The sequence below is a fragment of the Panicum virgatum genome, chromosome 9K, assembly GCF_016808335.1.
Source record: "Panicum virgatum strain AP13 chromosome 9K, P.virgatum_v5, whole genome shotgun sequence".
NCBI lineage: Eukaryota > Viridiplantae > Streptophyta > Magnoliopsida > Poales > Poaceae > Panicum > Panicum virgatum.
The window spans coordinates 27,710,216-27,731,759 of NC_053144.1; the positions used below are offsets into that span (position 1 = coordinate 27,710,216).

The window sequence follows — 21,544 nt, forward strand, 5'->3', positions numbered from 1 at the left end:
GGCAAGGTTGGTGCCGTCCTCATCCTCGTCGTCATTATCGGCTCGGCGGCAGCAGCAAGGTCGGCGCCGCACCACCAGTCTCTCTTCCTCCCAGGCGCCCACCACCTAGAGGACGCTGCCACCAGGGTGCTCACCGTCATTGCGGCCCTGTCCGACTGTCCTCAGATCGACTAGGTACGACATCCTCCTCTCCGTCTCCATGAATCGATTATACCTCAAGCCTGAAACTAGGGATGTAAATGGTACGGATATTTCCAGACCGTATTTGAATTTGATCCGGTCTGAAAGGTTTTCTATCCGTCCGTATCCGATTCCGAGTACTTAATACCCGTACTCAAAAGCTACATTTTTATGATATCGATATCCATTACAATCTTATCCGGCAAAAACTAACACTATCCGTATCTGACTCCGTATTCGAACAAAAATATAAAAATAAATACGATATTAGTAATATCCGTCCGTATTCGATCCGTTTACATCCCTACCTAGAACCATCGAAGAAGTGTATAGCTTCTAATTTGGTTGCTGCCATAGCTGTTGCTGTACGGACGGACAGGGATTGAAGTTTGAAACCATGGGTTGGGAAGGTGGGCTGGTCTAGTTTGGTTGAAATGGTGCGTGCAGTTTGGTTTAATTTGGTTTTGAAAGATAGCAGGCTGGAGTGGGTTGGACTGCTATAATATATGTTATTGAAATGGTTCGGTCCAGTTACGATCGTGGGGGAATGGTAGAGTTGGTCAGTTTGCTTATACTAGTGGATTTAGGTGGCGTGGCAATGGAGTCGGACAGATATATGCACATGGACGAAGCCGGAGGCCCTTCTCGACAGCGATCCCAATCCCATGTTGGCGGCGAGTGGAGGAGGCCCTCCTAACGGCACACAGGGGAGGAGAAAGCCTGGTGCAGTAACAACAGAGATCCGGGGAGAGCGGCCCCACCTGCGTCACGACGATACAGATCTGCTCCATCGCCACGGCCAACTGCTGCCTCACCGCCGCGTTGCTAGCCCTAGCAGCCTGGCTGGATGTCATCGGGGGAAGGCCAAGCCAGTGAGGCGCTGCATAGCCGGCGGTCGAAGGCGTGGCTCCCCGTTCTCATCACCCCCACTGTGCAGAACTGCGAGGCCCGCCGAGGACAGGGCGAAGGCAGAAGGGAGTCTCTCACGCCTGCACCTTCGTTGGGTTCAGACTCCATGGATCTGCCTCGTGGAGGTCCGGAGGATGAGGCCGGGGCGAGGTGATGATGTTGGAAGGGGGTAGCTAGTGGCGGCGCGTGGGAGAGGCAGAGTCCGGATGCAAACCGTATTCGCTTCGTTGGATGAAATGCTCGGGTCTGGCTGCAGTAATCCGATACGCGGTTTCATCTAAACGGGTCTTTGGTAACTTCCTAACTCACCACATATGCATTTTTTACTGTACAGGTCTCTAATTCTTCACATCATAGACGCGCTGGAATATACAGCCGTGGGTAACGGGGTGTTTGGTGAAAAAGTTTGGATTTGGATATTGTAGCACATTTCGTTGTTACTTGACAATTAATATTCAATCATAGATTAATTAATATCATTAGATTCATCTCGTATGAATCAATTAGACTGTGTAAATAGTTATTTTTTCCAACTACATTTAATACTTCATGCATGTGTTCAAAAACTTGATGTGACGGATACTGTTTAAAAAAATTTGGGAACTAAACACAGCCTAACCAACAAATCAAGGTTCGTTCGTCCTAATCGCAGTCACAACTCGGCTCGTCGGCTTAGAAACTCACCTAATCAACACACGCAAAAGCAACGGTGGCCGGCTGCGGCGCGGAAACTTGCCGACCACCACGCACGCTGCCGTGGTCGAGAGCGACGAATCGGATTAGCGGTGGCCGGCGGCGGCGAGGCAACTCGCAGCGGCAGCCGGAGGCAGCGCGGCAACTCGGCGGTCGGCAGCAGCAACTTGATCGCAGCGGCGGCCGGCGACAGCAACAGCGGCGAGTCCTATCAGCGCCCGACGGCAGCACGATACTACCAGCCCTAACATATGCGTGTTTTGATTAATTAGATGAGTTTCTAAGCCGACGAGCCGAGCTGCGACTGCGATTACGACGAGCCAAGCGGAGCGCGTGCGCCGGCGCGAGAGGGCGCTCCCTCGCAGCCCATCCCATCCCATCCCATGTTTCTCGCTCCACGTGGCAGCTATCGAGGTAGGGCTGCACGGATGCAGTCGTACAGCCGTGCTGTACCCAATTTTTTTTCCCTCTGATGAAGGTGTTTTTTTGTTACTTTCCTATATAATGTACTAGCAAGGTGGCCAGTGCGGCACGTACATACTTTACGTTAATATAAATACGATTCTAATTAAAGCTCCAATATAATGAGTCATGGTGACCTTATTTAAGTGAATCAGTCAAAAACAATTTTTCATAACATAATGTGAAGCAAATGATTATTTTAAGATTCTCTAGATAAAATCTAAATAGCTTCTATTTTGATGGTTTCGCTTTGGAGGAAAAATAGACCTAATTATCCTCTCACAAACATTGTGTCACAGCAAAGCACAAGAGCATAATGCCTTTTTGATATGGTTATGGGCTTATCAGAAAAGAAAATGAAAATGAAGGTATTTATAAAGACTAGCATAGACGCACGTGCGACCCACACGTGTTAAAAAAGTAAATAAAAAATTATATTATAAAAAAAATATGTATTCGTAGCCACATCTACTATTAGCTTTTGTAGATACAATACTTAGTACATTATTTGATACAAATTTACCCAAAATGAATACAGACATGACCATACATACATGCAACCCATTATCGATACCACAAGAACTATATAGGATGATAAACTACTTGTGCCAAAAGGCACATAAGCCAAGCAGCCACTAAATTCCTCGTCCGCCATAGTAAATTGTAAATTTCCACCATAGATATCTTGTTTGACCAAACCACAACCGCACTTACTGCTAAACTACCTTATTTTTATAGCATGCCATTGTTAGTTTTCCTGCAAGGCCTGCCCCCTTGGCACCTATTGTGCTAAGTAATTATTTTGAAGTAGATTGACTATTATTAGTCAAATCTCTCTTAAAATTAGTAGGGTGCACGTGCCACCAAATTTTTGGCTTGCAATAAGGCCAAATTCCAATAACCTACCTCCCGATTCAAGTAGAATTTCAAGTTCTTAAATAAACTTTCACATTCTTTGATCTCATCGTCATCCGTGTCAACTGCAGTCGATTCTTCTACAAGATGCATTAGTGCACCAGGTTCATTAGCTGGAAGCTGATGTTGAAGTTGTGCAAATCTGAGTTCAGACTGATCAGCTTTTGAGCTTGCTTTGTTGTTTTCATCCTCTTTTTCATTGATTGCTCCACCAGACTCTTTTTATTTTAGAGTAAAGTCTATTTTTGGCCTTCCAACTCTTGCCTCGGTTTGGTTTTGGACATCTAACTCCAAAACCGGGTATGCTTGACCATCTAACTCTCAAAACCGTTCACATTTGATCATCCTGGTGGTTTTGGGTGTGGTTTTGCTGACGTGGCTGCCACATGTCGGTGGGACCCACTTGTCATTTTTTTATCTCTCATATTTCTCTCTTTCCTCCCCTCTCTCCTATTTCTCTCTCCGGCGCGTGCGGCGCTGACGGCGAGGCGCGCGCTCAGCCGGGAGCGCCCCCCCCCCCCCCCCCGCGCGGTGCTGGCGGCGAGGCAAGCCGCGGGGCCACGCCGCCCCCTCCCCTGCTCCCTCGGCCGGTGGCCTGCGCGGCGCGGGCGCGGAGGCCGACGCGGGCAGGCGGCGCGGCCACAGCCGAGCGCGGCCTTCCCCGCCGGCTCTGTGGCGGCGGCGGCGGCCTTACTCCTCCCACGCCGGCCTTCCTCCTCCAGGAAGAGGACGTCGCGGCGGCGCGTTGCCATGGCGCGGAGCTCGAGCACGCCGGATCCGGCGGCCATGGCCCCTGCTCCCTGCGGCCGTGCGACGCGACGCACGGGCGGCCGCCCGTCGCTGCCCTGACGGAGCGGCGAGGCAGCGCGTCGAGCTCACCGGCCTCCCTACCTCCAGCAGCGCTCGCGGCCCCGGCGCGTGGCACGGCCGGCGCGGCCGCTGCGCGGCAGTGCGGAGCGGGGTGGGCTAGCGCGCGGCGGCGAGGCCCGCGTGCGGCGTCACGGCCTGCGCGCGGCGGCGAAGCCCGAGCATGGTGTAGAAGCCGAAGTCCGCCATCGGGATAACAACATCGGCGCCCGGGGCCGGAGAATCCTCGGCGAGAACGCGGTCGAACGCGGTGCGGCGGTGGCAGGCGTGTGCGCGGTCGAGCCGGCGCGTTGCAGCAGCGGCGGCGGCAGCGGCGGCGGTGGGCGCGCACGTGCCGTCCTCTTCCTCCGGCCTCGAGCTGGATCTGCGCGCGGCTCGGCGGCCTGTGCGAGCCACAGCCCCCTCCTCTCCATTGGGCGGCGCCGGGCGTGGGGGCGGGGCCAGGCTAGTTGCGCCAAGGCAGCGGCGGCGGCCCGCGCGGAGGCCAGCTGCGGCGGCGGCTCCGTCCCCGGCCGGCTTCTCCCTCCCCTGTTGGCCTCCAGCAGCACGTCAGCAAAAAAAAAGATGGCATGTGGGTCCCATCGACATGTGGCAGCCACGTCAGCAAAACCACACCCAAAATCACCAGGATGGCCAAATATGAACGGTTTTGAGAGTTAGATAGTCAAGGATACCCGGTTTTGGAGTTCGATGGCCAAAACCAAACCGAGGCAAGAGTTGGATGGCCAAAAATGGACTTTACTCTTTATTTTACTCCATCAGATTCTAAATTTCCAATCTCTCTCCCAAAACCAGTAGCCATGTATCGGCACAGTGCATAGAGCTCTGGTACTGAGTAACATGAAAATGCTAGAAAAAGAAGGGTCCACATAAACTTAGACAAAAAAAAGTGCAAGGGCATATGACAGGTGTGCATTAAACGACGTACAATTGCAGTTAATAATAGTAAGCATCAGAGCATACCAGGCGCTAAAGCTTCCAAGCGAGGCCCGAGTAGTAGAGCTTGAAGTTTAAAAATCCAAGTAGAGTCTGCAGGAAAATAGGCTAGTCTCAAAGTTGAGAAATTTGTCCATCCACCTTGGAGAATGCACCTCATTAGCGGCAAGAGCAATGCATCCATATGTTAGAGGTGAACAATAATAACCCCATATCAACCATTTTGAAATTTCATCTGTAACAATGAGCAGCAGTTATGTCAGCTTCAAAAACAAGACTCAGAACTGAAGTGACCACAAAAGATTTATATATCAATAAAGAAACCAAGTCTTTGATCCATAACATACTTTGTTAACTCTTAGAAAATAAAAAACCATTTACTGATTTTAAGACTCCTCAGTTCCTATTATTTATGCTGAGATTCTTTTTGAGCCCTCAACTGTGGGTTTCAAACACCTCATATGCAGATAATCAATAATTTCTCGCATCGTATGACCACATCACCAAGGAAAACAATCAAACAATGTCCAGATATAGCCAGGAACAATGGAAATAGGAAATGATGATGGATGATTACCTTTTGGTTTCACTTTGGAGGAAAAATAGACCTAATTATCCTCTCACAAACATTGTGTCACAGCAAAGCACAAGAGCATAATGCCTTTTTGATATGGTTATGAGCTTATCACAAAAGAAAATGAAAATGAAGGTATTTATAAAGATTATTATTGTAAAGACTATATGTGGGTCAAGTGGTTAAGCAAAGCGTTAATAAGACCAAACCTTTGTGTTAGGAATCACTATTGATTATTGTGAAAATCACCACTCTTATTCTGTTGAGCAGACCAATGATTTAACTTTGCTGCATCAATTAATATAACACTGATAGAATAAAAAAATCTTTCAAATTTATCCTAATAATATTATGAAATCGTGCGATCGTTTTTTTATAGGAAGAAGTGTGGATTGCTAGTACGAAACATACCCGGCCAGCGCATGATGTGAGGAGGTCATCTGCGCGAATATTTATGGCACAGCCAAGTTATCTTGCAGAAAAAGAGGTAGTTTTGCGAGCTACTCCGCTCATCGTTGACATCGGCCATCATCCATCTAGTCCAGTCCTTTCGCCCTACGCGCACCACCAATCCACACCAATCCACCGAGATGGGCCTGAGTCCCTCCAAGCGCGTGGACGCCGCGCTATGGCGCGCGCCAACGTTGGTCGTCACTGTTAGATTTAGTCCCGCATTGGAAATTGATGATGGGGGAGCACAACATATAAGGTGGGGCAGTCATCACCCATCAGACTAGTCTTTTGGGTTAAGTTAGGCCTGGTAGGGCGCTGGCCTGTGGGTATAACGTGACAGGCCGCATTTTGCGTGGGTATAGCGGGCCGGGCCGCATTCTGCGTGGGTATAGCGGGTCGGGCTGCATTCCGCTGCACACTCTAACAGCCACCTGCGATGATGCCTTCCACCTCACCGATGCGCAGGGCGTGTTCCGCGGCGTCCACTCAGCTTGGCCGACCCATCTTGAGGTGCTCGCCACCTATCTGTTAAGGGAGGCCGTCTTAGTCGGCGCTCGTGCGTGTCGGTCACCGCAGCTGAGATCATTCTCGTGTGTGCCGGTCACCGCAGCCGAGATCATTGGTTGGGCGGGGATAGCGGGCATGTGAGGTCGGCCGCCTCGCCCTCAAGCCCCACACCCTGTTGACGCCGTGCTTTCTCGAGGGCAAGACAGAGCTCTCCTAGGCCCAGCTTCCTATGGATTCGATAACCTTTGGAATCGTTGGTTGGGCGGGGATAGCGGGCATGTGAGGTCGGCCGCCTCGCCCTTAAGCCCCACGCCCCGTCTTCCCGTCAAAGCGACGCGGGATGGATCGTACCGATCACCCTCCCCGCTATTAGGCAACATGTGTAGGGATCCCGACTCCCCCACGATGATAACATTAGGGGTGAAGCATCTCTTCTTCTTGCTTTGTAGCCCAGCACACCGGCATAACAGTGCAACAAATCTGGGCTTTTGTGACAATTAACTGATGACAGAGCACATATCTATCATAAATAGAGGCTGTTTATGACGACTTTTTCACAGGATGACAACTGTTTATGACCAAACTGTGTCTCTGTCATAATTATTGTCACAATATACTCTACATGGGCTCTGTGATGATAGCACGATGACAATAGTTGATCGTCATAAAATATAGAACTATTACAATTTTTTAAACAAAAAAATCTTATTATACTACATTGCTACTAGACCACAAATCGTTTGTCCTAGGTGGACTCTTCTTGTCTACATCAATTCTAGTCTCTCATTTTAAGATTGAAGTCATCTCTAGTCTCATTTTAGGATTGAATGAAAAAAAAAATTAGAAATGGCGTTTAATTTTATGATCGAGTGAAAAAATATAAAAAAACAAACTAAAATGGCTATAAGTTGCTTCGAACCCGCACTGGCCCTAGTGTTTTGAGCCCACACAGGTGCTGCACCGTTGTTTACATAGAAAAAAAAATAGGTGCTGCAGCCCGCATCGTGATTTATAGAGGGAAAAAAGGGGGGTCGAGGCGAGCTCAGGATTCGAACCCCGAACCCCCCGGATTGAAGCCACAGAGGCTGGACTTGAACCTGATTTGTCTGCAAATCAGACTCAGGGTCCCACTAACACTACTGAACAAGGCAAGTGGCTACTAACTACTGTTTTTTTATTGTCAATATGTATGGTATGCTGCAGCTGCACTCGTATTAAGTGCAGGGATCATTTTTTAACACATGTTTGAAAATGTATTTTGTTAGGCAACCTCACTTTAAGTACAGAACTAGAGGCAATGGGATTGAGCACTACTGAACAAGGCAAGTAACTTGGATTCTTATTTTTATTGTCCTTATATGTGCTATGCTACATTCATATCAAGTGCAGGATCTCCTTTTTCTTGACACTTGTAAATGTTTTATTTTGGCATCCTAACTAGCAGTAGACAAGTGGAGCCAAGGGGGAAGAGCATGGGCAAAGAGATTGATTCCATAAGCAGAGGTTTAGGGTCCATGATACCGATCATTGTCAAAGAAAGGAAAAGAAGGCCAGAGGCTCCTATGCAAGCTGCAAAGCTGGCTTCAGAGAGTGGGATCATAATTAGGCAGCATATACCAATATATCCAAGTTGGACAGACTACAAGAAGGATAGTAGTCAACTTATGAACTTAAAGGGCAAACTCAAGGTAAGGCTCTGTTCCACTATTTGAATCGATGCTACTTTATGTGCTGCCGGCATTATATAAGTAAAACTAGATGCACATTTAAATAAAACTAGATGCCCAAGCTGCAACTAGGTGCACCTTTAAGCAATAATACATTAGCCATACCGAGCATTACATATAATTATTGTAGTTCCTTTCTACTTTCTACTTTTGTCAGAGATTAATTTTATGCTATTTGATGAATAGGGAAAATTCGCCATTGATATCCACAGTGAGCCTGTAATAGTTGCAATGGAAGACATCCTAAAGTGTGCAACACGTCAGATGAGGTATAGGCTCAAAAAGAAGTACTTTGATGGGGTACCTGCTAATCAAGTGAGGACTACATCGCCCTTGAAGTGTATGACCGATGAACAATGGCCAAAATTGGTAGACATGTGGTCAAGCCCAGAGCACAAAGGTAATGTTTTCATCATGTTTGGACGGGTATATACATATTGGATATGAGGTACATTTCAGATCTTTTGAATCTGTTAGTAGGAATTAGAACATGTCAGCTACATCTGATAATTCTAGATTTATTATAGCAGTTTTCAGGTTGACTATAAGATAATTCATGTAATTTTCCTAGGTTTTTTAACCACATAGCTTCCTAAGATACATCAACTCAGGGGCAAAAAAATTATTCCATAGTCCAGTTTATAGCTCTGTTTGGATCAGCTCTATTTGCATTTTTAATGTAATAGTGGCCTGTGAAAACAAATGAAAATGAGGTTGCATGGAAATGACAGATGCATAGTGGTTCTATTACTTATGCTATGTAATTGTGCCATGTGCAGGACAAATGTGCCAAAAACCAACTAAATTGTGAAAAGGTTCAGTTTCAGCAGCGTACCAGATCTCGGTCTTACATTGCACATGCCTATGTCGTGGTAAGAAAAAACGATAATGTCATCTAGTTGGATGTAGTTTTTATGTACTTTAACATAACCATTACTCATGCCATCATGTTTCTCTCAACATTGTAGAAGCAAGAAAAATACAAAAACAGTGAGCCTACTGCAATTGATCTCTTTGAGGAGTTGCGTTGCAGCAAAACTAAAGGTTTTAGTGAACCTGTGAAGAAAGCTATAGTAAGTACTAAACTCTTACTTCTTTCCTTCTTTTACTAAGTACCTTATGCAATGAACCTTTATTTATATAATAATGCAAAACTGAAAACTTGCTTTGATTGCTAGGAGGATATGCATGCCCAGGAAGCCCTCACTTCACCATCAGTAGAAGATGGGCAGCAAGCTAAGGCTTCTATTGATGCTGTTTCCAAAGTGCTACCGAAGTCAAATACATTTCTGCGCAATGTTGGAATTCAGCAGCCCGCTGCCAAGACAACCAATGTGATGAAAGAGATACAAGCTGAACTAGATGCAAAGAAGCTAGAGTCTGTAGTACTTCAGGAGGAGCTTGAAAGATTGAAGGTGCAGACACAGGAATCAGATGCAAAAGTGGAAAAACAAGCTGAGAAGATTGAGAGCCTGAGGAAGATGGCAGCAGATACTCAGAGCCTCCTTGCTGGAATAGAACCATTTGTTTGGATTTAGTTGTGACTGGAAAAGAGCCATTTGTTTGGACTTGCTGAAAAAGAGTCATATCAAAGATATTGCTATTACTCAATTTACTTGCTGGATTATTACTCTCCAAACAGTCTGTTCATTTGGTTGCCTCCAAGTCCAAACAAAATGGACTTTTTATTCACCATCAGCTGAAAACATGCATCTTTTGATGGCAGGAATGAGGTGGCTGAGCTTGGAATTTAATGGCTGGTGTTAGTGTAGTTGAACTTGATCACTTTTGGTACTTCGGAACTTGGTGGTGTATGTGGCTCCTAGAATTTGGTGCTAGCTGCTGGTTGCTTGCAGGTTTGCGCTTTTGGTGGATGGAGTTTTCTTTCTACATTGGTTGCTGGAATGTAGGATTTTTTGCACTATTGCTGGCTGCTAGCAGGATGCAGGCTGGCTACTGGCATATAGTAGTGTCTGCTAGGTGGAATTTTTTGTACAGGAACTTGGCCCTACATGTTGGAACTTTTTAGTCGGCTGGGACTTGTTGGATGGTGGATGGATCATTTTGTATTCATGTTTTATGTTGTTGTATGGTACCATGATGGAAACAGTATTCTGGAACTCTTTTGTATGGGTTGGAAAATTAATTATGGCTGGAATGTATGGTTTGTTATGGCTGGAATGTGATTATAATATAATTATGCAAATAGTTATTTATATTTTGTGATTGCTTTCTAATTAATTGGGCTGACACATAATATGGGCTAGCATTGTATTGTAACTGGGTCAAAAAAAATGGGCTAATTGGCCTGGTTATAATTGCAAATAAAAAGGCACATTGCTACATGGGCCGAATGTGAATTGCCACGTCATTTGCCACATCACTCGCCTTGTCAGCTGCCACATCGGATGTCATCATATATGTGGTGTTATTCGGTTCAATTTATTATGACGAATTTGCCTCGTCATTCATCAATGACAAGAGAAATATCGTCACTTTATCAATGACGATGTCCTCTGGTGGTCACAGAAGCTGGTTAGTCACCCACCTTCTGTGAGACAGCCACTTCGTCACTGTAGGCAGGCAGTGACAAGAAACAGGCTCTGATCGTCATATTCTGATCGTCACAGAAGCCCAGAATTCTTGTAGTAGGGTCAACACAATATAGGCCATCAGGACCATATCTTGCTAACAATTACTTCTATACGAGCAAAGATAAAAATTCTATAGGATATTAAATGACATGAAATTTCCTCTAGAACCGGCCGTAAGTTTAACCAAATGAATATAATATACTCAAATGACACTCTCAGTCTCTCATTGTGTAGGATTCCTCACCAAGAATTTCGTGGTGCCTCTCTTCCCTAACTTTCAGGCTGGCTTATGTGGAGCTCATGGTAGGGAGAAGGAGAAGGCATACTTGCATCAAATATTTTGCGAAGTCATACACCATGATCGAGAAGCGCATGTGTGTAGTATATGGATGATATGTGGGATGGTGACTCCTCATATTATCTCTCTTTTTATTTTATTTTAGACATGGCTAGGTGTCTTTTTTTTCTCCATTCATGGCCTTCATGTGCCCATTCCTTTTTAGCACTTGGACATTCATGTGTCCATTTTTTTTCAGCATAACCCATGCCTTTGTTGCATAAATGGTTGAGAGAGAGAGATTTCATAATTGATGGAGCACGTATTTAATGTATGAATAGATGACATATTTTTGCTATCTTTTGGTGTGGAAGTTTAGCAAGTGATGGTGGTGTGTACGTGATCTCAATCATAAGAGTATGAAAAGAAAATCACAAAGGTCGCAAAATTTGACAAAACTCAAAATGATGACACAAGTAGCATGTAAATAGGATTATTCAAAGTAGTCTACATGCATATAGCTTTGGTAGGAATTTTGCATCATTGAGGAATTTCTCATTTTGCCATTTTCAAAGATAAAGAATTCCGAACGTAAAGTTTCACTTGGAACAAGTTTGTGGCAACTTTAATTCATTATATCATACTTCTCAATAGCTTAGACTCAGATCATGCACTCGCAACCAACAAAATTTTAGGTTCTGCGGTGGTGGCAAGAGAATGACGTAACCCGAATTTGATGTACATATAAATTAAGAACAATTTCTTGCATTTAATTCAGTACATGAATTGATTTAGATGTTTGTTTGTGTCAGATTTGCAAATGAAAGAGGACCTCATCGAAGCGGAAAGAATTAGGGCAATTCAAGAAGCACTCTGTGGATACCTGCTGGATGAGGTCATAAATCCCAAGGGATAATTTCATGCAAACTAGGATAAGTGTGGGTTAAGTTGATCCAGATGGGGATGAGGATTAAGACTAGTACTAATTGAAGTACTTGTCAGGAAACAACTTATGTGGATGGCTACTTGCAACAGATTTTTTAATCCCATGTGCATTTGTATTTGAAGTAATTGTAATATTTGAAGTGTATATAAATATATATTGTCCGTGCTCTGCAATATCCAAATATGAATACTCGATACGAATAAGAATACGCAAACAGCTATGAATAATTAAATTTAAAAATAAAAAGAAAAGAAACATATGCAAATAAAAAAACAAAAAAAAGAACTTAGTACTGGTTGGTGTTACCAACCGCTACTAAACCTGCCTTAACTTATTTAATTTCTTTTCAAAATTATAGAAAAGTCTCTTGCCTCCTTTAATTTTGTTTACAAAATGATAGAGATTCGCTTTATCTTATTTAATTTCTTTCCAAAATGATAGGAAAGTATCTCACCTCCTTTAATTTCTATCAAAAATGATAGGGAATCACCTAATCTTATTTAATTTCTTTTCAAAATGATAGGCAAGTCTCTCACCTCCTTTATTTTCTTTCCAAAATGATAGGGAATCGCCTTATCTTATTTAATTTCTTTCCAAAATGATAGGGAATCTCCTTATCTTATTTAATTTCTTTCTAAAATGATAGGCAGGTCTCCTCCTCTAGTTTCTTTCCCAATGATAGGGAATCGTCTTATCTTATTTAATTTCTTTCCAAAATGATAGGCAAGTATCTCACCTCCTTTATTTTCTTTCCAAAATGACTGGGAATTGCCTCATCTTATTTAATTGCTTTCTAAAATGATAGGGAATCACCTTATCTTATTTAATTTCTTTCCAAAATGATAGGCAATTCTCTCATCTCCTTTAAATTCTTTCCAAAATGATAGGGAATCACCTTATCTTACTAATTTATTTCCCAAACGGTAGGCTATTCTCTCACCTCCTTTAATTTCTTTCCAAAATGATAGGGAATCATACTATTATCATATTTAATTTCCTTCCAAAATGATAGGAAAGTATCTCACCTCTTTTAATTTCTTTCCAAAATGATAGGGAATCTCCTTATCTTATTTAATTTATTTTCAAAATGATAGGCAATTAGCATCAATTATCCCTAAGATTAAGGGGGTGGAGAGGGGAGGCTTGGGGCAGGTGTAGGGGGTGGGACTGCCGGGGTGAGTTTCTAGGTGAAAAAAGTTCGTCTTTTTGAGCAGATTTATTTTCTAAAGTGTGGTTTTGAGACTTCCACTAAACTTTAATTTGGTACCCTTTAGCCCTGACCAGTGGACCCTCTGTGAGGGGTACGGTGGGCTTCATCTTGGTGGGAATGATTTTCAATTCTTTCATCCTCTATAATTATAGTGTAGATAAGATTACCCTTGACATTAGCATATTCCTAGCTAAAACTGCCTATCTATCTATCTATCTATCTATCTATCTATCTATCCACATCTATATCTATCTATCTATCTATCTATCTATCTAGACATAGCTATTTGGGTTGTGTGCTTCATGTTAGGTCATTTTGGATATTTCGAGACACCTATATATATTGTGGATGGGCTATTGGGGCAGCCATCTCTTTAGTGGAGTTCCTCTCATCTGTTTGTGAGAGGGACTTTGCTAAGGTTAAAGAGAGGGAGAGAGAGAGGAGAGGCTCTTTGTTCGAGCTTTTTACCATCCAAGTTTTGAGTGATGCTACAAGGAGCTTCTAACCTGACATCTTGAGGTAATCCTAGTATCAATTTCATGCAAGATTATCCTCCTCTTTCTAGATCTCGAATATGATATTTTCCTTATTTTTGGAACTATTTTTGGGCAATTTTTTGGATCTCTCAATCAGCAGCGATTTAGAGTGCTTTTTCTTGGCGCACATTGGTGCTAGGACATGTGCAAGAACATCTAGGGTGATCACCTACCAAATTCTTGCATGAGCACCACAGATTTTGCGATTTCTCCAAAACACTTTTCTATGTTATTGACTAGATTCACGAAATTGAAGGTGATAGATCGATCATTTCATAAAGATATTTTGGGTAATAATTCACCATAGAGTAGAGAAGCTACAACTAAAAAATCTTTGGATTTGGATAAAGTTTGATCGGATCTGACGTTTTGGACTTTAAGGGTGTTCTTGTGTTCTTCATCTTTTTCACGCCCCTATCAATACTCACGAACTCCAAGGCGAAGTCTTGATCTTTCGAAGAGATCTTTTGGGTAAAGACTCACAAAAGTTTTGTGGAACTATAGCTCTAATTTTGTAAGTTTTGGAGTCTGTTTGATCCAATTTTGATGCTTGGATCTTACTTCATGGTTTGTCTCTCTAAGCATACCGGCTAAGCTTGTATAGATCTGGAACAGACAGGATTGACCATTTGTTCACATACTGGCTAAGCTGGTATTTTCCTGGCTGAGCTGGGATTTCTTTGATCCTTTGGTGTTTTCTCTTGATCCTTTTGGTGTTTGCTTTCAATCTTCTTGAGAGTACCTCCTAGTTTGACTCAAAGTTTAGTATCTCTCCCATAGCTGCATATTCTTGAATTTGGAAGAGGAGAGGGTTTTGTGGGTCAACTTCAGGATGTATAACACAATTCTCAACAGGAGAATTTTATTTTAAGGTTCCTATTCACCCGCCTCTAGTCGTGGTTCAAATCCTTCACTCACCAACTGTGCCTCTAGTCGTGGTTCAAATCCTTCACTCACCAATTGTTTATAGGACTGGTTGCTAATGTGGAGAGCATTTTTATTGCAATTTGCACCGTGCAGATGGGTCGGCAGGGTGCCTGATTTCGCTTCGTACGTTGTGCTAGGCAATTCATTGCCCTTAGGAAGCATTTTTTTTGAAAAGTTTCAGTAATTCACTAAATCCCTTGTCTGATACACCATGTGTCGCCTTCCATTGCAACAATTCTAGCGTGGTTCCAAGCTTCCTCAACCCATCTTCACAGCCTGGGTACAACAACTTGCGATGGTCCTCTAACATCTTCTGGAACTTTAGCCTCTCCTTTTCGCTCTCACAATCTTCCCGCGCACCGTAGAATGCCTGCCCAAGCTCATCAGTGGGATCATTTTCACCCGCCTCATTTTCAGGCTCTTCCATGGCAGTATCATTGTCAAAGGCACCGAGACCAGGATGCTGCCTAGGAAAATCAGGATCTTCTTCTTCATTGCCTTCCATCATAACTCCCTTTTCTCCATGCTTGGTCCAACAGAAGTATTTGGGCATGAAACCTCTCACGAAAATGTGAGCGTGAAGGGTTCTCCTAGATGAGTAATCTTTATTATTCTGGCATTCTGTGCACGGGCAGCACATAAAACCATTACGCTTATTTTTCTCGGCCACATCCAAAAAATAATGTAGGCCATCAATGAATTCCTAGGTACGTCGGTCTACTTTGTACATCCATTTCCGGTCCATCTGCTTGGCAAATTAATGGATATAATTCATTACACGGATCGAATAAATATAACCAAATGAATAAATTCTCATGATCGAGTGCAACAACTTGAATAATAATTGAAACGAAAAGGCCATAATAAAAAGATACATGCTAATACAAAAACAAAAAAGTTACATGCTAATACAGAAAGGCCATAATAAATTCTCATGCAATTTGAATAAAAACACATGGTACACCCTAAGGTTTACATAAAAGACCATAATAAAAAAAACAAAAAAGATACATGCTAATACAAACTACTCATTAGACCTATGGACCAAGGACTCATGAACCGCCTCGCGAAGTCTCTCCACGTTACGATCAAATTCTACTAGTCCAGCCGCTTTACGCCTTGCATAACATCGAGCCATCAACTCGCGATCATCTTCAGTACCATACAATTCGACATGATTTTCACGCTCAAATCTGCTATTTGCTTTTTGAAATTCAAAGCATTGAAATGCTTTCTTAATCAAACGACGAATACGGCTTCTAATAAGTCCAACATGCTCCTCTGAGCGGAACTCAAGAGAATGTCCGGTGCACTCCAGCTGATTGCGTACCAATGCCCGGGCGACCGCCCGACACTCCAATGCATCATGTTGCATATTCATACTCGCTATACTTGTCTTTTACAACAACAAAAAATTAAATGAATTCTTACAAACTAGAGTGCCAAAATAAATACATCAATAGAGCGCAAAAATTAATCATTCCTAATAATATATTGTTGCACTTACAATAACTATTACTTTTATAATTTCATTTCAAATTCATTTACACATACTCTCATGGTAAAAATTAAAACTTTCTATTATCCTCATTTGAGTTATACAAGAAAATCAACTCTATATATACAAGAAAAAATAACATCAACTCCCTATTCTCATGTAGATGAAATAATACAAGCCAAAAGCTTCTATATATATATATATATATATATATATATATATATATATATATATATATATATATATATATATATATATATGCACAACTAAAAGTACCATACCACATTTGAGCTAAAATGGTGTAAAAATTAAGAAAACTTTCACAATCTAAATATCTCCTCCATTTATCAATTTCTAAACCATAAAATGTGCTACACAAGAAATGCAAGATGAGAGGAACAAGCTCCTAACCTTTGAAGCTGTTGAATGAATGAAGAATCAAAGAGTCTTCACAAATCGTAGAGGAAATGGGCAAACTCCCCCGACCCGAGCCAAGAACAGCATGCAAGAACTGAGCTGAATGGCTCGGGGAGGGGAGGAAGAAGGGGTAATAATTGGCCGTGGGAGTTTTGTCCGATTAGAGCCACCAGCCGGGACCAAAGGGCTGGAGTCCCTAGGCCTTTGGTCCCGGTTGGTGGCTCCAACCGGGACCAATGGTCTGGCCGCCACTTGGTCCCGAGTGGAGCCACGACCCGGGACCAAATAACGAACCTTTGGTCCCGGGTCGTGGCTCCACCCGGGACCAAATGGCGGCCAGACCATTAGTCCCGATTGGAGCCACCAACCGGGACCAAAGGGCTGGAGTCTCTGGGCCTTTGGTCCCGGTTGGTGGCTCCAACTGGGACCAAATGCCCCTGTGCTCCCCGCCTGCCCGGCTAGCCGTTGGACTCAGGACTAAAGCACTCTTTGGTCCCGGGTCCAAAGGCAGCCGAGACAAATGGTGTGGACCAAATGCCTGTTCTGTAGTAGTGCAATTTTGAAGCCTGGATCTTACTTCATTGTTTGTCTCTCTAAGCATACCGGCTAAGCTAGTATAGATCTGGCTGAGACAGGATTGACCATTTGTTCACATACTGGATAAGCTGGTATAAGCCTGGCTGAGCCGGATTTCTTTGATCCTTTGGTCTTTTCTGTTGATCCTTTTGTTGTTCGCTTTCAATCTTCTTGAGAGTGCCTCCTAGTTTGACTCAAAGTTTAGTAGCTCTCCCATAGCTGCATATTCTTGAATTTGGAAGAGGAGAGGGTTTTGTGGGTCAACTTCAGGACGTAGGACACAATTCTCAACAAGAGAATTTTATTTTAAGGCTCCTATATTCACCTGCCTCTAGTCGTCGTTCCAATCCTTCACTCACCAACTGTTTATAGGACTGGTTGCTAATGTGGAAAGCATTTTTATTACAATTTGCACCGTGCAGATTGGTCGGCAGGGTGCCTGATTTTCTTTGATTCCATCACTAAGGACTGCTTTATATTGTTGGTTGTGATGATGCCAGGTAACTAATACAGTTTTTCTCTCTGCTAGCTTAAGTCATCCACCCATAGCACAATACAATGGCGCTCAGAGACGAGAACAAGGACTTGCTCCAAGCCCAGGTCGAGCTCTGGAACCAGGCCTACAGCTTCATGAAGTCGGTGGCGCATGCGGTTGCCTTGGACCTCCGCATCGCCGACGCCATCCGCCACCACAGCGGCGCCGCCACGCTCCCCCAGATACTGTCTGGGATTGGCATCAACCCCTGTAAGCTTGCCAGCCTCCGTCGCCTCATGCGTGTTCTCACCGTTGCGGGAACATTCGCCATCCAGCCACCGGAGATCTCATCAGGCGGGCATGACGAGCCTGTCTACAAGCTGACGACAGTCTCTTGCCTCCTCACGAGCGACGGCGTCGGCGAGAACACGGCGAGCTGCTTGTCCCCTATGTGCAGCCACCTACTCTACCCTTTCCATGACTCGGTGCTCAGCATGGGCCTCGCCGCATGGTTCCGGAATGAGGAGCCCGGCAAGTGCCCGTACGCCCTGATGCACGGCGTGACCCTGTGGGAGATGTGCGGGAGCAACGACGGGATGAACGCGTCCCTCAACAATGCCATGGCCGCGGACAGCCGCTTCCTGATGCGGATCGTCATGGAGGAGTGCGGAGGGATCTTTGGCGGGATCGACTCGCTGGTCGACGTCGCCGGCGGGGTCGGCGGAGCCGCCGCCACCATCGCTGTAGCGTTTCCATCTTTGAAGTGCACGGTGCTGGATCTCCCTCACGTTGTCACCAAGGCTCCATCTGTCAGCAACGTGCAGTTTGTGGCGGGCAACATGTTTGAGAGCATTCCACCCGCTAATGCTATCTTCCTAAAGGTATCATAGCTCTAGCCCCTTTAGAACTTTCTATGGGTTATCGTAGGTAATTATTGTTGCATTTGAAACTTTAATGTAGCAGGCCCTGGCTATGTTGCTGGTGACATACATATATATATATATATATATATATATATATATATATATATATATATATATATATATATATATATATATATATATAGGGGAGTTCAAATCATCGTTCAACTAACTTTATTTTCACTTAATTTTGAGATTTATTTGAACCTATCATAATATAGATGCTAAGTTGTTGGACATAAGGAGAATTGAATCTTGCAATGAAAATGGAAGTCAACGAGGATTGTTGATTTATTAATTTATTTTTGACAGAAGCCTGCTATATGTATATTATTCACTGAAAAACAACACCTCAGAAGAATAAAATTAAAGTTTACTGATATGTCAGGTGTCAAGAGATATTGCCCAAGTATTGAATGAAAGTTACTGTTGATAGCAAAGGTGGCAGGAGATGATTAATGGCCAGTTTTTTTGTAAAGAATGTTAGACTAACTTATTAATGCTTATTTATAACAGTACGTCCTGCACGACTGGGCTGATGAAAAGTGCATCAAGTTACTGAAGAATTGCAAGCAAGCTATCCCTTCAAGAGATGCAGGAGGAAAGGTAATCATCATAGATATCGTGATTGGATCTAGCCCGTCAGATAACAAGCTTCTAGAGACGCAAGTTTTGTGTGATCTCTATATCATGCAAATTGGTGGGGTCGAACGAGACGAGCAGGAGTGGAAGAAGATATTTCTTGCAGCTGGATTCAAGGACTACAAGATTATGCCGCTTGGTCTCTGGTCAGCTATCGAGCTCTATCCATGAATGATGCTCACTGTCTGCTAGTTAAATAAAAGCATATGGCGTACTAGTTGCTTTCTGCTGTTGGACTACTATATATTCCGTTTCAGATTTCGAATTCAGTCAGTTTGAATAATCTGTTCAGACATATTGTGAAGCCTATCATGCCTTGCTAAGGAGCATGACTGATCTTTGGAGTCACAATATATTGAGTAATAAAGATTTTAATTTATTTTGCAATCTCTTACATTTACATCAATGCTACTACAAAAGAGTATAGTAGTGGTACATTAAATAAGAAGACAATAGCCTAATGCATTCTGATTAAAATGTCTCCAATATGTATGCTACGTAGTTGATCACAATTTTTCCAAATTTATATTTTACAACACACGTATACATGTTCATATATATATATATATATATATATATATATATATATATATATATATATATATATATATATATATATATACATTCTTGCTAGGGGGTTTAATCTTTCTCTCTAGCTTTTATCAATTCATCCTCATTCGTTCCTCAAGGAAAGCATTTGCTACTTATGACGCACTCACCTGGTGCTAGGCCAACTGCAACGAGGACTCAAAATGATAGGTATAAGTACATAGAGTTATCAATTGGTAAACTGTGATTACTACACAATCCTTAATTCATAATCCCACCTATTTTGCTGATCATTATATTAAAGATACAGCGTGATAATCAGATCCGATCCATCAGAAGCATTCTACGAAAGAAAAGACAGCAAGTAGAGATGATTAGAGAATATTCAATATACATATATAGTTACCTAATAACTAAGTCATTGCTGACCATCCTTAGCATAGAGGCAAAGCTTGCTGACAGCAAGTCTTCATCGACTGCTGGTGTCACAGAGCCTACTTTACCATCTTTATGGAAAGGAGTCAAGTTTCCATACAGAACAGAACCATAGCAGTGGGGTTCAAGCTAAAACAAACAAGTTTGTAAGTCTAGGAAAACTGAATGTTAAAAAAGGAATCCCGCAACATTCACAGAAGCCCCTGCTACTCATTGTTAGATAAAATCAGCAAACATTCAGAAAAGCTCATGGCTCCTCATTAGATAAAATTAAACCAGGCAACATTAAGAGGAGATGCCTTGATTCAATATTCCTCTTGTAAAGGAAATTTCAATAACTCCTTTGTAGATCAAGCGTAGAGACCATTTCAAATCGATAGCATCGAAGGAATATTTATTTTGTAGAACTCGAATGGAATTGATCCACTAGCCCAGAAACTATTGACTATTCTAGTTCAGATTTTGGATATCAATCCCATTCTTTAAACACAATTAAATTGACCCAAAATACCTATTTACATGAAAATATGATGTCTTAATAATTTTTTTTAGTTTGTGAGGTTTCTTTTAGTTTATAGTAACTTCCAATAGTGTGACAGAGAACTTACAGGTCTAGTTTGCATGCAACAACAAATTGCTAAAACCATCTGAACAATGTGTTGCAACTGCGGTACCCTGCAAGTAGGACTGCAGCAGCATCATACAATCATCTGAGCAGTGGGTAAAGAGCCAATACAAGGACCGAACAAAACTAGCCAAACTAGCATAGACACAGGAGAACATTGCAACTTCATGACCAAAACAAATAATAGAACTCACTAAATTATGTGCTATAGATCAAGCCATGATCTTTGTATTCATTATACGAGTATATTGAAATCAGCAAAGATGATTTTCAATGGGAGAAGAGATAGAGGTGCAAAGGGTTCAGAGTTTCTGAATTGAAATCAACATGGGAAATATTAGTGTTTTCTCAATTCCAAATTGCAAAAATCATGGGGATTCGATGCATGAAGCATATATATAAAGAACGAAAAGTTAAGACAAAAGGTCCTGTTTATTTTTTTTCTTGCTAGGCATCAGACAATGTGCTTACTGATTTGACAAATCACTACTGATCATTGAGTTAAATGTTACCTCTTCAAGTTGTTGGCATTATGATTATCTATAATAAAATGGCTAGAGCCTAAGATAGCATGGGAACGAACCCATACTTATATACTTAGGGTCAGTTTGGTTGAGCTTTCGAAGGTGCTTTGGCTTCCAACAAAAAGTCAAAAACCAACCAAATGCCCAACCCCCTATACTTGACTTCCTAA

The 21,544-nt window shown here is 42.8% G+C and overlaps 1 protein-coding gene and 1 long non-coding RNA gene across 2 annotated transcripts; both read left to right on the forward strand.

Annotated features, from left to right (window-relative positions):
* Positions 1-8,960: 8,960 nt before the first annotated feature.
* On the forward strand, positions 8,961-9,787 carry LOC120648652. The gene is made up of 3 exons (XR_005665023.1): positions 8,961-9,095; positions 9,192-9,296; positions 9,402-9,787. It is a non-coding gene; the product is annotated as an uncharacterized LOC120648652 (long non-coding RNA).
* A 7,975-nt stretch (positions 9,788-17,762) lies between these two features.
* On the forward strand, positions 17,763-19,628 carry LOC120647907 (5-pentadecatrienyl resorcinol O-methyltransferase-like). The gene is made up of 2 exons (XM_039924714.1): positions 17,763-18,560; positions 19,116-19,628. The coding sequence occupies exons 1-2, from the start codon at positions 17,763-17,765 to the stop codon at positions 19,410-19,412; spliced, it is 1,095 nt and encodes a 364-aa protein (XP_039780648.1). The 3' UTR covers positions 19,413-19,628.
* Positions 19,629-21,544: the final 1,916 nt, after the last annotated feature.

Excerpts from the sequence above, each read along its gene's own strand:
- LOC120647907 (XM_039924714.1), top strand. The coding sequence starts at position 17,763 with ATGGCGCTCAGAGACGAGAACAAGGACTTGCTCCAAGCCCAGGTCGAG. Across the intron at positions 18,561-19,115 it reads CTAATGCTATCTTCCTAAAG|TACGTCCTGCACGACTGGGC; the intron begins GTATCATAGCTC and ends TATTTATAACAG.